The 17,783-nt window shown below is 38.0% G+C and overlaps 1 protein-coding gene across 1 annotated transcript; it reads left to right on the forward strand.

Annotated features, from left to right (window-relative positions):
* The first annotated feature begins 5,235 nt into the window (after positions 1-5,235).
* On the forward strand, positions 5,236-6,930 carry LOC144612756 (RNA-binding motif protein, X chromosome-like). Its single transcript, XM_078441389.2, has one exon. The coding sequence runs from the start codon at positions 5,381-5,383 to the stop codon at positions 6,554-6,556; it is 1,176 nt and encodes a 391-aa protein (XP_078297515.2). The 5' UTR covers positions 5,236-5,380; the 3' UTR covers positions 6,557-6,930.
* Positions 6,931-17,783: the final 10,853 nt, after the last annotated feature.

The raw sequence follows: 17,783 nt of genomic DNA on the forward strand, positions 1-17,783 counted from the left end.
ATGAATAAAGCTGTTAGGAGAGATTGTTGTTTAAGTTCTTGTATATGCATATGTTTTCATTTCTCTTGGATTGGCTCTAAGATTGAAAATTCTGGGCTATGTGATGACTATGTTTAATTTTATCAGAAACTGCCACACAGTTTTCCTGGCGGTTGTATGATTTTTTTTATTACTAATAGAAAAACATTAGTCATAGAAATGTTTCAGAGTTCTACTTGTTCCTCAGTAACAACTGGTATTGACAGTCATTTTAATTTTAGCCATCTCGTTGGCTGTGTAGAAATATCTCATTTGGAAACTGTATTTTTTAAATAAAGGATAGAGCAGTTTTATGTACCCTCTCCACTCTAATTCCTTTGTAACCATTTTTTAGAGCATATCTCTCCCCCTACCTCCAGCCCCTGACAAGTGACCTGTTTTCTGTTCTTACAAGAGTTTTACTTTTCCAGAACATCATATAAATAGATTCACACATTATGCAGCTTTTCTTTTACTTAGCATAATGCATTAAGATCAATTCATCGTATTACGTGTGTTAGTAGTTGGTTCTTTTATTGCTGAGTGATGTTTGATTTTATGAATGAACCACAAACTATTCTGCCATTCACCAAATGGGGGGGGGGGGATATTTATGTTGTTTCCAGTTTTAGGTAGTTATAAATAAATTATGTGTTTATTGACCATCCATTGAGTGCCCAGGCTCACCAACTCATTCATGTTCAAGTTAGGGCACTGATGAGGAACAATGAGACCTTGAACTTAAAATAGAGACATTTGGCTGGACACAGGCAAAACTGAAAATCTGCCCCTCTCCCCTCCCCCCCACCCCCCCATTGAGCCTTCCTTGTCAATGGAAGCAGCTTTGTTTCCTCTTCCTGAAGAGACTTAAAAATTCCTGTCAAAAATAGCACATGAGAAACAGCTGTAAGCGATATTGTACAAATGTTATTCTCAAAATAATGACAAAAAAAAAAAAAAAAAAAAAGCCCAAAAAACAAAATACCAATGTTTTTCATGGTTGGGCATGGTCTCTTGTTGAACCCTATCCTAGATGAAATTCAGATCAGAAAGGTGTTAAGACCACTGTATAACTGGAAATACTCTACAATGTGCCACGTTTGAGGAGTTTAGGCTTTATTCCCTACCTTGGTTTTTATACATTACTGGCATAGCATTTGGGAAAGTAATCATAGCTTTTAGGTAGTGAAAGGGTCATGACAGCTCAAATTCCTCTTATTACTGTCTCATCACATACTCTAACCACATCATTTTCTTGACTAGTTGTTCTGTTTTGTGCTAAATCACTAAATCTAGGGCACTGCTGTCTCAGGTGGGCAACTGCAGTTCATTTATCTGGCCTGCTACAGCTGAATACATAATGATGTCCCTTTCTATTCTCTCCTGGCCCCTTCTTCAATGAAGAGCCTAAAGAGACTGTCTACATATTTAGGAACAAAAGTTCTTTTTGTAATGTTGTGGAGATAAAGAAGGCAGAGAGAACAGGAATTGGGCTCAAGTGACCAAGATTCAAAAACTCAGCTTTACCTCCATGTTGGGCAATAAGCCAAAGTTTCTCCACAATTTGAGATAAACATGGTAATATCTACCATATTCTATCACTTTGAATAGTAAACAGATAGTGCCTGTACCAGTATGTAGCCCAAACAGTGATCACTTATTAATTAAAACTATATGCACTGAGAAAAGTGGAGTATGAATCTGGGTTTTCCTATACATCTTTCATTCCTTTCTTCATACTGTCATTTCCATTTTAAATTAAAATTCACTTTTTACAGACAAATATTCAGTATTTATTAGCTTTATATTCCAGGTATAGATTTTGTCAAAAAAGGCACAACATCTAAACCATGTCTAATACATATTAGAATTTCAAGAAATATCTTATCAAAGAATGAATGATTTTAAATTTTTTATTCTTTTTTTTAGGGGCACCTGGGTGGTTCAGGTGGTTAAGTGCTGGACTCTTGGTTTCAGCTCAGGTCATGACCTCACTGTTTGTGAGTTCCAGCCCCAGGCTGGGCTCTGCACTGACAGTGCTGAGTCTGCTCCAAATTTTCATTTTCTCTCTCTCTCTCTCTCTCTCTCTCTCTCTCTCTCAAAATAAATAAATACACTTTAGAAAAGAAAAAAATATTTTTTAATGTTTTTGTGAGAGAGTGAGTGTGACCAGAGGAGGTTCAGAGAAGGAGGGGGGCAGAGGATCCAAAGCAGGCTCCATGCTGACTGCAGAGAGCCCGATGCAGGGCTCGAACTCACGAACTGTGAGATCATGAGCTGAGCTGAAATCAAGAGCTGGATGCTTAACCGAATGAACCACCCAGGTGCCCCAATCTTTGCTATTTTTTTAAGTTTATTTATTTATTTATTTTAAGAGAGAGAAAGCCTAAGCGGGGGATGGGCAGAGAGAGAGGGAGAGAGAGAAACCCAAGCAGTCCCCCCACTATTATCACAGAACCCCACGCAGGGCTCAAACTCATGAATCATGAGATCATGACCTGAGCCAGAGTCTGACACTTAAGTGACTGAGCCAACCAGGTGCCCCAAAGAATGAATGAATGTAGAGAAGTGTAATGTCTTTTCTTTAATTTTAAGTCAACTCTGGGGGGGTGGGGGGAGAAAAACAACAACTGTTTTCACTGAAATGCAGGGGAAGGGGGAAGGTAAAACAAGGAATGAAATTATACATGGGGGAGTATTGGGAGGAGGTAGTGGGTGAGCAAGAAAACTGAGCTACTCTTGAGTAAGAGAAGGAAAAGCTGTAACATACTGATAGATGAGGTACTGGAATCAGCCTCATAGTATTCAGATTAAAATGGCCAAGTCTTACTGGAGGGGTCAAGAACAAAGAAGGTCTTTTTGTTTGGTCACATTCATGGCAGTTTTAATCTATTATTCTGCATGATTTTAAAGCTTCCTTAAAAGTTATTCTATAATTGAGTTATTTAAAATGAATTTTGTAAAAAGTAAATATAAAAAATAAAATAAAATAAAATAAAATAAAATAAAATAAAAGGAATTTTGTTTTGGAGACTCTTAGAAATTTGCAATATAATTACCTTGTAGGTGACGGTAGAGAGAGTCTGGTAGAGACTGGTAGAGACTGGTAGAGAGTCTGGTAGAGAGAGTCTGGGATCACAGAGCCTTGGAAATTTCTAATTTCATTTCCTGATACAAAGTTAGAGATTCTGGCACTGAATGATGTTACCATTTTAAGGACTGAATAGCTGTATTAAACAAAAAGGGTGAGGTGGTCTTTACAAATGCCTGGCCTAATTCCCCTGCTGGAATTTTCTGTTAATTTTTTTTTTGTTAAAAGAATAATGTAGCATTTTTTACAGATTCAAAATAATGGGTCAAATACGATTTTTACTGTGACAGTTACTATAACCCTGGAACAATAGGAAATACACATTAATTCTAAATGTTTACTTCTTAAGCCAGTTTCTTTCTTTTATCTTCATTTTCAGAACTCAAAGGCACTGAAATTATAATTTAAATCCTGATATATTTCAATGTGATTATTACAATTTACTTTGCATGAGCTATAAATCTGAGTATAAAAGAAACACTTGAAAAACTCCAATCAAGAAAAGATCAGTGATGGGAGGTGAACATATAAATTTCTTATCAAAACTGTTAAAATACTACACTGGATGACTGAATTAATATCTTTAAAAACAACGACAGTCAAAACACGTCTGTGCTTATTCAATACAGAAGAGAAATTAGTTAAGAATGAATTAAAAGTTAATGTGAATAATGAAATTAGTTAATGATGAATTAAAAGTTAATGAAATTCTACCTTTTTAGAAATGCTTAATAGATTTCATATCTGGAAAATTCTATATGATAATAGTAGATATTGATTTCAAATGTGTAATTTTAATGACATTTTACCAAATATTGCTAACTAGGTATCATATTCTAAAAGATATGTTTAAGTTAATGTGGTATTACTAGGCCAGCAAAATCTTTATCTTCCTTACAAGAAGTTTTTAGGTCTCTTTTTCCCGGTGGTTAAGCCTCTGGGGAAACTAAGCAAGGAATTAATATTGAGAGATTTCTTGCAGATGTAGGTTTCAGCATTTTATCCTCCCTCCACACTGATGACCCCGTGTTAGAGCAACCCTTCATAATCTCTCTGTAGTTACATGCCTACAAACTAAGCCAAGAGAAACAATCTTTTCATTTTGGGAAAATAACTTTTCTGCATCTGGGAATCCATATGTAAGTTTACAAAGTCAAGTTTGGATGGGAAATTTAAGAGAAGAATTGTGATTCTTTAAGGTAGACTTTCCCTTCTTGAAACATGGGAAAAGTAGTTACAATTAAGTTTATAAAGGAGTTTTTTCAGACAGAGAACTTTCATTAATTACAATGAAATATCGATAAAATAACAGACAAGGGACTGAGAATGGAAGGAAGTAGGGAAGTAGGCCAAGAGCCAGGTAATTAATGTAGGACCCTGTGTGCCATGCTGAGGACTGGTTTTCCTGCTGAGCGAAAAGGGGCAGTCATTGGAGGATTTTAAGCAAAGGATTGTTGTGATTGTAATATTCCTAAGCTGTGTTTTAAAAGGATCAATCGACAGTCTATGGAGAAAACAAACCCACTGCTCACACAGTCCGGGTGATGATGGCCCGCACCACAAGGGGGAGCCCTGAAGATGATGCGCAGGAGCTAATCCTGATTATGTTTTTAAGGTATGGCTTTGATGCTAGATTCATAGGGTTGTTCTAAAGTGTCTCAGTACATACTGAGAGAGTTTATGAAGCAACTATATTATGCTTTTTGTAAGTGGGTGATGAATTTAACCTCCAATATTTAGATCAAATTGATGCTTATTATGTGTTTTCAACGGGATGTTGCGTATCAGATCAGTTACCTGTGACAAGAGTGCTTAGTTCAACTTTCACAAATTCCCTAAAATATTAAAATAGTGCAATCCAAGAGTACAGATGACCACAAAGGAGAAAGAAAAAGCAAATACATGATGCATTTCTAGCACCTCTCAACATACTAAAAATAATTTTTATTAAAAAGAAAAAAAATGCATAAGAAGAAATATAGTTTAAGAAATAGTCTTAGAAAAAAATTGGATTTCTAGCAAAATCACTCTTTTGATGCTAAACATGTAAACCATTTTCAAGAAGGAATAGATCCTTAAGATTTTAAATGAGTAACCATCACCTTAGAAAAACCCTGTGAAGCTCGTTGCGCAGTAGTGCTAGCGGCTTCCCTCTTCCGTTCTCGGGGCCAGCGGCCCTCCCTCGTGCTGGGCTGCTACGAAGCCCCTGCCGGCGAGCTCGTAGGAGCTTGGAACCGTCGTCACCCCTCCGACTCTCACCAGGGGGAAAAAATGGTTGAAGCAGATCGCCCAGGAAAGCTTTTCATTGGTGGCCTCAATACAGAAACAAATGAAAAAGCCCTTGAAGCCGTATTTGGCAAATATGGACGAATAGTGGAAGTTCTGTTGATGAAAGATCGTGAAACCAACAAATCGAGAGGATTTGCTTTTGTCACCTTTGAAAGCCCAGCAGATGCTAAGGATGCAGCCAGAGACATGAATGGAAAGTCCTTAGATGGAAAAGCCATCAAGGTAGAACAAGCCACTAAACCGTCATTTGAAAGTGGCAGACGTGGACCACCTCCACCCCCAAGAAGCAGAGGCCCCCCAAGAGGTCTTAGGGGCGGAAGAGGAGGAAGTGGAGGAACCAGGGGACCTCCCTCACGTGGAGGGCACATGGATGATGGTGGTTATTCCATGAATTTTAACATGAGTTCTTCCAGGGGACCACTTCCAGTAAAAAGAGGACCTCCACCAAGAAGTGGCAGCCCTCCTCCTAAAAGATCAGCCCCTTCAGGACCAGTTCGCAGCAGCAGTGGAATGGGAGGAAGAGCTCCTGTGTCACGTGGAAGAGACAGTTATGGAGGCCCACCTCGAAGGGAACCCCTGCCCTCTCGTAGAGATGTTTATTTGTCCCCAAGAGATGACGGATATTCTACTAAAGACAGCTATTCAAGCAGAGATTACCCAAGTTCTCGTGATACAAGAGATTACGCACCACCCCCGAGAGATTATACTTACCGTGACTATGGTCATTCCAGTTCACGTGATGACTACCCATCAAGAGGCTATAGTGATAGAGATGGCTATGGTCGTGATCGTGACTATTCAGATCATCCGAGTGGAGGCTCCTACAGAGATTCATATGAGAGTTATGGTAACTCACGTAGTGCTCCACCTACACGAGGGCCCCCGCCATCTTATGGTGGAAGCAGTCGCTATGATGATTACAGCAGCTCACGTGACGGATATGGTGGAAGTCGAGACAGTTACTCAAGCAGCCGAAGTGATCTCTACTCAAGTGGTCGTGATCGGGTTGGCAGACAAGAAAGAGGGCTTCCCCCTTCTATGGAAAGGGGGTACCCTCCTCCACGTGATTCCTACAGCAGTTCAAGCCGTGGAGCACCAAGAGGTGGTGGCCGTGGAGGAAGCCGATCTGATAGAGGGGGAGGCAGAAGCAGATATTAAAAGCAAACAAAACTTTGGACCAAAATCCCCGTTCAAAGAAACAAACAAAACAGTGGAACCTTTTCTGTCATAACTACCCAAGGACTACTAAAAGGAAAAATTGTGTTACCTTTTTTAAATTTCCTGTTAAGTTCCCCTTCCATAATTTTTATGTTCTTGTGAGGGAAAAAAGTAAAATCTGTTAATCTTATTTGACTTTATGACATTGCTTTCAGTAAGCAAATGTTAAATGTGTTTAAGACTTGACTTGTGTACTAGTGTTGTAATTTTCCAAGTAAAAGTGTCCCTAAAGGTCACTTCCTATATCTTGATTTTTCCCAGTAAATGAGGCAAGCAATTCTAGGACCTTCCACAAACATCTAGCCATCTAAAATGGAGAGGTGGAATTCTTCTGCCTATACAAACAAGCTAGCTATTAGAGGGTGGTCGGGATATGCTACTCTTAGGATTTCAGAGTGTCTTCAAACTGAAATCTCCATGTTCTCAGTATGAAAAACCTGAGATCAGATGCTTTTATGTAAGGAAAGTGCTATTCACCCAGTAAATCCAAAAAAGCAAATGGATAATGCTGGCCATATTTTGCCTTTCTGACATTTCCTTGGGAATCTACAAGAACCTCCCCTTTCCCCTCCCCCAATAAGACCATTTAAGTGTGTGTTAAGCAACTACAGAATACTAAATAAAAAGTTTGGCCAAAACCAAAAAAAAAAAAAAAAAAAAAAAGAAAAACCCTGTGAAGTGTGGATTTTTATGGTGAATATCTATGCCAAGAAAACTAAAGAAATGGACTCTCCTACCCTTAGATCATAGACAAACCACTCCGATAGACAGATGTGACTTATCACTTTCCAGCAAACATCTGGCAGGTACATAAAAGTGAAGAGGTGCTGAGATTCCCCCTTCCTTTGTGGGAAGAATAAACTAAATACGGTCTGCTCTGAAAATTGATAGATTGATAACCCTACAGTCAATCAAGCAGGATATGTTTGGAAAACAAGCCAATAACGCGATCCTGATAGTCACTCACAAATATTATGTTCTGCATGACCAATCTAAAAGCATAATTTAGTGAGATCCTGTTTACTTATCAAAGCAACAAATATTCTTTTGAATGTGTGATAAGGTGGTAGACACACCAAGATGATTAACACAAGACTTCTGCACACGAGAGTAAATGATTCACTGCAATACAACATGAAAAGTGTTATGATAGTTGTAGTCATTAGGACTCCTCACACACTTCACACACACCCATTCTCACCTTGTAACCACATTGTGAGGATTGTACCTTCCCATTCCCTTTGAAACTAGCAGAGGCCATTTGAGATGCTTTGGTCAATGAATGTGAATAGACTTGGTTTTGATCATTTCTGGTTAGAAGTTCAACAAGCCAGGCCAGAATCCACCATGTCCCTTTTTTCCTGCCACAGTGATTGTAAGGGCACAGGTCCAACTGCAGCCTCCATCACCCGGGTTCCTCAATACCTATATTAAGCAGAGCCCCCGTGCCAACCTCTACCAGCTATGTAATGTGCCAATGAGTTAATAACTATTGTCTTAAGAATTCACAGAGACGGAGAAATGGTGCTACGAGAAATCAGAACACTGTCATTATCCAGACTAAAGACTTGAAGGAAAACATGTTAGAGTGTGAGGGCTCTGAGTTGAGGCTGAAAAATTAGGAGGCGTAACATGAATGGAAAGGATGTTGGCCTTAGGTGAACCATACAGAAAAGAGAGAGAGTTATATAGTCAAAGAACTGTACATAGTTCGCCGTGAATGGAGGATGAGCATCAAGAAATAATAATAATAAATAATACTGGAAAGGCATGCAAAGATCAATTCATGATGGGCCTCTTTTCATAAGCTTATTTTCAGGTACTCATTTTTTCTGAGACTATTAACTACCGAAAGCATGCAAAAAGGTCCAAAATATGAAGAAACACTATATACCTGCCACCCAGCTTAAAAATTAAGCTAAAAAATACATTTAAAGTACCCTATATACAAAATCTTTCATTCACCTTCTCCTCCTCATCACTATAGGTAACAATTATCCCGGTTTTGGAAATAACCTGGTGCAACTTTCAAGTAAGGGATGTCTTTTTTTTAACGTCTATTTATTTTGAGAGAGAGAGAGAGAGAGAGAGAGGGCAAGTGTGAGAGGAGGAGGTGCAGAGACAGAGGGAGAGAGAAAGAATCACAAGCAGGCGCCACACTGTCAGCTCAGAGCCCCACATGGCTAAACCCTGAATCATAACCTAAACTGAAATCAAGAGTTGGATGCTTAACCAACTGAGCCACCCAGGTGCCCTTCAAGTGAGGGATGTATTAATGTTACCTTACATCGCTGGCAATACTGGGCAATGTCTAGAGACAATTTTTGGTTGTCAGATCTATAAGTGAATGCTACACATACAGGAGGTAGAGATCACAGATGCCGCTAAACATCCAACAATGATTCATGTCAAAATCTTAATAACACTGAGGTTGGGAAACCTGTCCTATATTTAGGGAAGGTGGGAGTTCCACAACCCCTTCACCTTTCATCACAAAGGTGGTTAATTCTCTGCAATCCTTGGGCTCTCAATGCCAACCTGATCCCAGTGCTGAAAGCATTAAAAGGAAAATTTTTTATGGATGCCAGGTGTTAAAATTCTGTTTAAAAATAATAATAATAAACAGGGGCATCGCTGCTCAGTTACAATTAGAACATCGATAAATACTCATTGCTCATAATGTCCCTTTGGCATTAGAACATGATATGATAAATGGTCACATAGTTAATTATTTCACTACAGCTTCAACATTCAAAATACAGTTTTGGAAGCAATTAATCCAAAGTGGATTTGCGTTTGGGCAGGATTGTGATAAATAAAATGTCAACATCTTTGGCATAGAAATATAACTGCTCTCAGCACAGGTAGGCTCTCCTGTACCATGAATAGCCTGCATTCTTTATCTTTCTCATTTCTGTTATTGTCGACATTATAAAAAGCAATGAGCATTGTTCAGACAAAACAAAACAAAAACAAACTTAATTTTCCTGATCCAGCAGTTGTAATTGATTTCTCTTTTATTTCCAAAGTAATGTTTTCAGGACTCCTTATTAAAAAGACGAATACCTGGGTCAAAATGTGTGTGCCTACATCATATACATCTGTGGAATACATCTCATTTATCTTCTATTACTTCTCAGTGCACTTGGTCTGTCCTCCCTCTAACACATTTCTCCTCCATATTACCAGTTACCATAAATATGAACACAGAGCTCCAAGATGTTAGTAATATATTTCAAAACCGTGAATTTCACTCCCTTGCCAGTAGGATAGAATACTTAGTGGGGCACATAAAACTATTTTCTTCCTGGCACCAGGCTAACATCCAGTTTCATCTCCAGTCAGTTTCTTTTCTTACCCTCTCTGCTTCAACTATACTCAAGAGTTGCCATTCTTGAACAAAGACAATAATTTATTAATTCATTTTCAAGACCCAGCTCAATTATCAGCTCTTTTCTGCACTGAGCATCTGTTTCCTTACCAAAGTTTGGTCTCTTTCTTCTCTACATTCCATTAGTTCTGTGTTATAGAGTTTATTAGATCTTTACAACTATGATACTAACTACTGCTTTATTTTGACTTCAGGTCTATCTTCATCACTGTGATCTCCCCCAGACACTGTGGCCAGATCCTATTCTCCTTTGTAACACAAGAACCTAGCCATTTTGTGGCTTATGATTAGTCTTCCAACAATGGTTTTTGGAATAACTTAATAAATACTTCCAAATCACTGATTTCATTTTGGCAACATTATTAACTTTCACCCAAGCATCTATTACTGGGGCGGGGGTGGGGGGAAACTGATGGTCAGTCTCCTTGTTTTTGTGGCATTGGTGTGGTCATCACAAGAACAGACAAGAAGAATACCCAAGGATTCAGATAACACAAGCCAGTGTACCTTCTGCCTGTATAACTGGTACCTCGATTACCAAATGGGTACCATCGGATAGAAATCATGTCCAATCTAAAAGCTATCATTTTAATTTATGGAGACTACCACCTTATCTTTTTCTTTTCTTCTCTGCAATTGTTGTACAGTAATTTTAATGTATTAACATGTTGCCTTTGGTGCATGAGCAGCTCACTATAGGAGGGATATAAATAATTTCGAATATGAGTGGTTATTATTATTCCATGAATGTTTTAGAAAGCATTAACAGTAAGTGAATGTTGATAGAAAGGGCGTATGCATTTTAGCCACTTAATATATTTGTAATACGCATTAGAAGTGGCATAAAATAAGCTATCAATATTGAATAAATGTTTTAGCAACATACATTATAAATTTTAAGTGACTGGCATAAAATATGCATAACACACGGTACTTATTAGTAGTCTTAGACAGTTTCCTTTTTAAGAAACCATTAATATTGTGATGACCTTAGATATACAGTAATAGGCTTTAGAGAGAGCCATCCATTAAGCCATTCTAAATTTAACTAAGACAGAGTAAATTCCATAATTACAGATGTTCCTCCACACATAAACATGGACTGAAGAGAATTTTTAGATGGAAAAATATCTTCTGTGCAATAGATGGGAACCTCAAAGTGATGCAAGAAAATCTCTGGTCCTTAACTTCTATCTTTTGTCTTCAGCGTCATCATTTGCTCAGTATCTACAATATCCCTTTCTACGTTTTTCCCCCTTTTTTGTAGCCTAATCTAAACAAGACAATTTTTTTGCCTACTCTAGTCACAGAGGAAGCTCTCTGGGAATTAGAGTCAGTCAAATATAAGTTCAGATTCCAGCTTGCCCACATCTTGCCACAGGTGTAACCTCCACAAATTACAAAGCCTCATTAGACCTCCGCTCCCTTAGCTGTAAAATGGGGACACAACACTACTGCGGTATCAGAAATGTTTAAGTAGTAAATGGAACTGCCTAGCATGCCTTAGTTTAGTGACTGTTCAATAAGTGAATGATTGCTATTATCTTATTGTTCCTTTATTTATTAATTTTTATTTTGTATTCTAAATCAAGCCTCTAAGGACATGTTTCCAAACTGAACACAATTTTATGACTCATATTTTCCCATGACATAACAAGATGGAATTTCTTTCTGATTTTAACATTTTGCTCATTTATATACAAATTACCATTGTTGAAACAACATGGGTTAACAGATTACTCTCTAGAGCTGTATCATCTCATACATTAGCTTCCAGGCAAATCTGGCAATTAAGCACGTGAAATGTGCCTCGCCCAAATTGAGGTATCCGTGAATGTATCATACATATAAGATTACAAAAATTCGGCAGGGAAGAAAAAAAAGAAAATATCTCATTCTCGTATTTGTTACAGAATGAAAAGATAATTTTATGGATATAGTGAAATAAGATATAGTATTAAAATTACTTCCATCTGCTTTTTAAAACTTTTTAAAAAAAATGTGCTTTCTAGGAAAGTAAAATTTTATAGATCGATTAAAAATTTCCAGAACACTAAAAATCAACTTCTAGAAAATTAAACATGTAAAAATCATGTCTTGATTGGTCTGCTCTAGAGCCCTTGATGAAGTGGTAATCTCCGGAAGGTAGACTAGAGGACATGATGCAATCATACATTTGTCTGGAAGCAACCTGAACGCTCACCCACTCCAACAAGCCATTTTTTTCCAGAACTTCATTATTCAAGACTGCAGTCTGGAAGGGGGTTGTGGCAAGAACTCAATGAAACTCTGAATGAAATGTGAGATGGTTGATGGAGGAAAGTCCTGAAGCGAAGACAGAAAGGTCAAATTAATGTAAGACTGTACTGAGCCAGACTGAGTTATGCAGTGGAAGTCATTTTGTGTGCCAGATGCGGAAGGAGCAGAAAAACCAAGCAGCCAGATACAAAGACTCAGAAGGCAGTGGGGGTGAGGGTGGGGAACTAATAGAGGGGAGAGTAGTTGGGAAGGGCTGCAATGTATTCTTACCTGGAAAACTCTTATCACCTCATGATTCAGGTCACTCCATGCTGTGGAGTGTCAAAGCACATTCCAGAGAACATCTTAAAGGTAGAGGCTTTCAACTGTCCATCTAATATATTAAAATATTAATAATAAAATAGTATTGGTTTAGTATGAATAATAACTAACATGTATTGAGTGCTTATTATGAGTCAGGCACTGTTTGTGCTCTTAAATGTATAATGTCAATTTAGAAATATCCCTTTGATGTAGGTATTATCCAGAATTTTACAGCTGATCCATTTGAGGCTCAGTAAGGAAAAGGATTCATTTAAAATCATATAGCTAGTAACAGGTGCATCGTTGGGGCACCTGGGTGGTTCAGTCAGTTAAGTGTCCCACTTCGGCTCAGGTCATGATTTCACGGTTCGTGGGTTCGAGCCCTGCGTTGGGCTCTGTGTTGACAGCTCATGGCCTGGAGCCTGCTTTGGATTCTCTGTCTCCCTCCATCTCTGCCCTTCCTCCACACACTCTCTCTCCCAAAAATAAATAAACATTTTTTAAAAAAGAGAGAGAGAGGGGCGCCTGGATGGCGCAGTCGGTTAAGCGTCTGACTTCAGCCAGGTCACGATCTCGCAGTCCGTGAGTTCGAGCCCCGCGTCAGGCTCTGGGCTGATGGCTCGGAGCCTGGAGCCTGTTTCCGATTCTGTGTCTCCCTCTCTCTCTCTGCCCCTCCCCCGTTCATGCTCTGTCTCTCTCTGTCCCAAAAATAAAAATAAAAAACGTTGAAAAAAAAATAAAAAAAAATTAAAAAAGAGAGAGAGAGAGAGATTGTAGTAGAGAGAGAAAATGAAGGGATGGGCTGTGATTTAAACTCAGATTGATTCTAAAGTCTAGATTCTTCAGCATTAAGCAATATTGTATTTAAAAGGTATAGGCTGGAATATCTAAGTAACTGTTTAAAAAATTTTAATGACAGGAAACTCAATATCTCTTGCAATGCTCCCTCAATTTTCTTTTACTAGAAAAATTACAAACATTAAAAAAAGAGATCAAAACAAATCCCTATGAATCCTTCATCTAGCTTCAACAACCACCCACATGTAACATAATTGTTTGCATCCCCACCCCCATGTTTGCTTATGCATTTTCAACAAAATCCTAGATGTCATGGCATTTCATTCCTAAGTATTTCACTATACATCTAAAACCACTGTAGAATTTCCTTACCAAACCACATGGCACTATTATGCAAAATACAATTAATCATGACTTCTCAAAATCATCTAATATTTGTTCACATAAATCGCCCTGACTACCTAGAAATGTCTTTTTAATAATCAATTTATTTTAATCGGAATCCAAGTACGTACTGCTCATTATGTTTGTTGTTATGTGTCTTAAGTATCTTTAGGTTCTTTTTAATCTATACCAGTCTCTGTCTCTGTCTCTGTCTCTGTCTCTCTCTCCTCTCTCCCCTCTCCTCTCTACCTCTGTCTCTCTCTCTGTCTCTTTTGGTTATGACATTGACTTGCTGAAAGTAATTCAGCAGTTATCTTGCAGAATGTCTATATTCTAGACTTGGATGATTTTTCTTGTGGTAGCAATCACCCATTCTCCTTGCCTTATTATTCTCTGTTATCTACTGAACATAGAAAGGTAAATCTAAGGACTTGATTAGATTTCAGCTCATTATTTTCCTTTGGCCTGAACAGGTAGTCTGTCAACTCATACTATATCACATCAGAAGATTTGTAAATTTTTATTGTCTCAGTTTACTTGATGTATAAATGAGCAAGGAATTCAAGTCTGGACTGCCTGATCCCTTCATTGTAATTTCCCTAATCACCTCTACATTTATTGATTTTATCATCTGGGATCAATCACAATTCAGTCAAAACACCAAGCCACTCTTTCTATTACGGTACTAATGACAGGCAAAGGATTTGACCTGTGCAAATAAAGGGAAAGCCAGAAAGGCCAGAGTCTGGAAGGGATGTGTCAGGACGAAAGAAACAATTGGTTACCCATCTGTGTGAAATTTTGCAACAGGAATGTCAGAGAAGCCAAGTGTGGACAGACACTGAAGCTGGATCAAAAGGGGCCTTTCAGAGAGGCAGGTGGACTCTCTGAGACACCATGCTTCTCCAGCATCCACATCTATGACTGGCAGCTCAACATCTTTTGGTGAGACTGGGGCCACAGTTGATCCCCAGGCCAGCAATTAGAAAAATAAGCTGAATGCACAGCAAAGGAGAATGAGGATATGGGTGGTCGGCCAGACACATCGCATTGGTCTGTCGCCATGTCTACTTACACTGAACCCTCTGAAATGTATAGTTTTTGCTTCAAATTGCCTTCTAAATGTTGGACAAATGACTTCTTTGAATCAAAACTCTAATGTGCACCCCTACAAAGAAGGGAACTCTAGTAAGCATAATTCTTGGCCTTAGGCATGTTGACATAACAAACTCCAGCACGCTATCTATTGATGGTATTTAATTAAGGGTTGTAAAACCGTGATTTTCTAATTCTATAATTCTACAGTATAATTCTTCATTTCCTTCTGGATGCATTACTTCAAATCCTTTTCTATAGAAAAATGTTCATCATTCACTAGACCTATTTGGTAACTCAGAAATATACGTCACAGAAGTACAATAAATGTTAAATTCCTATGAATTATAAATTTTCAGGATAATGCGCTATTGTCCCAGCAACTTTCAGGGGTGTCTGTCTGATTAGCAACACTTTGTTCTCTCTCTCATTTTATCTCCTCCATCTCCTCCTTATCAGGGGAGGAGGCCGCTATTTTGAGCTGCTGGCTTTCCTATACTTTCTTCTTAAATCAACTGCAACATTTGTTCTAATGTTCAGATCATGCTGTATCTGTCCAGTAGTTCCCTTCTGTCTTTTTGTACTTAATCTGCAACTTGTGCTTTGTGCCAGTTCTCAAAATTTTCTTCCCACTCTGCATGTAGTTCTCTCCTACATGGGTGATTTTTATTGGCTTACAGTATCATTTCTTCTTAACTTCCTTTATGTTTAATAGTACAACCACACAGCTGCTAATATTATGCAGAACTTGTTGCTAGTAAGCATTCTTGCCAAATGCACCCTTGTCTGAGATTCCTGGCAATTTTTTTTTATCTAACCTTATAGAAAATATCATTCAGGTTTTTCTTTTATTATTTGTTCTATTTTATGTGGGAGATTTTATAAAACTCTATGTTACCACCATGATCTTTCTATTAGAATTTCACACATAATCTTTGGAGAGCTTTCACCTATTAGGAATTTCCTTATTAAATTTATCAGAAATCTCTGACCTTGAAGATTCCACCTAAGATGAAAAGCCTTGATTCCCTACTTCTAGACTCTTAAGTTTAATTCCTCTTGCATAAGACACGTCTTTAAAAATCCAACCAAACAGTTACCATACCCCTCCTCGGTCTTCTTTCCTTTTGGACCTTCTCTCATTGCCTTTAAACACTTTTTACATATCCAACAAAAGGACTGTGGATTAATCTGAATGTCCAGATTTGGAGCTCTGCAATAACAAAAGATGACATGGAGAATTAATTTTTCATCGAAACTTTGAATTCCCATTGGAAGGAATGGTGATAGATGAGCGATGGTTATGCCCAGAAGCCTCCACACGAGCTTAGGAAAAAAAAAAAAAAGAGGAGTACCAATAATGCAACAAAATCTAGGACATAAAGGAGTATCTTGGGAAGGAACTCATCTTCATTTAGGAGTAAGATAATGATGTATGCTTACATTCATTCATTTGGCAAATGGTTAATGATTGAGGCACCCTGTTAAACTTTATAGGCACTGATCTGAGTACCAGTTTAGCCAACAAGGCAGGTGCTTGATCTAAATCTGGTAGAGTTCTTCCAGTGTTCTTGGGAGCTTATTCTACATTTCTCAAAAGAGAAAAATAAAAATAGAGGAAGGTAATATTTTGGAAGACTGAAAAGACAGCGGTGTTGGGAAATTCCTCTTGAGGATTCTTGATCAGAAGTGTCAGGAGCTAGCCAAGATAGATAAAGAAAAACTGACAGCATGGTATTCAGCAGAATAGTAAAAGTAAGAAAAAAAAGTCAACATTAACACAATAATACTCGAAAAGGGGTAGCTGAGTGGCTAGCACAGGGACAGCAGAATATTAGTTCTGGGATCCTGCAAAATGCCAAAGCTGCTAAAGAAATTCATGAGTCTTGGACTCCAATCACTTTAAAGACTTACGGACTGGAAATAATATTGTAAATATAGTACTGTCACTCATAACCATTTACCCAGGCATTTGCCCTCCAGGCAAGCATTCTGAGTTTCCTTTACATTATTCCCCAGTTTGTTGTCTCTACCTCTCAAGATGCATGGATGTAACCAAATCCAATACTGCAGGTGTGACCTGATGATGACAGAAGGAAGTATGACTTAAACAACATTGCCATCAGCCTTACTGACGATCTTGGTGAGGTTGTAGGTGAGTTTTATCGTTTCTTTCAAGTCACTGTCCACTCCCTGTACTGTGACACGACCTGTTCTTTCAGTTATCAGAAATAAAGGACAATTGTTCTACATGGGTTTTCAGATCTTGTCTATGGAACTCTAGGACTGTGATTTTGAATAACATATGATAATCAGTAACTGATATTATGAAGTATTTATAGATAAAAAGTGGCCATTACTATTCCTTAGACATTAGCAGTAATTCTTGGTGTCATTCTTATTTCATTAAGTTTTACTAGGGTGAAATATTGCTGTTATATAAGATTTTATGATATAATTGCTATTGATTGAAATCTGAGTTATAAACGATACCTGATTAAAAACCACTCAATAGGATTTTATTTACTTGGCCTCTTTTACTTTAAAATAAAGTAACCATAGGGGCATCTGGGTGGCTCAGCTGGTTAAGTGTTCAACTCTTGATTTTGGCTCAGGTCATGATCTTGGGGTTCGTGGGTTTGAGCCTCGCATTGGGCTCCATGCTGGCAGTACAGAGCCGGCTTGGGATTCTCTCTTTCTCCATCCCTCTGTCTCTCACCCTTCTCTTTTTCTCTCCTTCTCTCTCTCAAAATAAACTTAAAAAATAAAAATAAAGTAATCATAATTTATACCTCTAAAATCTAGGCAAATTGTTTGACAAATTTGTGTGTATATATGTGCACATTTATATATGTTATTTGTGAACTTACACAAATAGCACTATTTTTATATTCAACACGTCATTTATACTGAGAACAATAATATTTAATGTAAATT

The sequence above is a fragment of the Panthera onca genome, chromosome E1, assembly GCF_046562875.1.
Source record: "Panthera onca isolate mPanOnc1 chromosome E1, mPanOnc1 haplotype 2, whole genome shotgun sequence".
Classification (NCBI taxonomy): Eukaryota; Metazoa; Chordata; class Mammalia; order Carnivora; family Felidae; genus Panthera; species Panthera onca.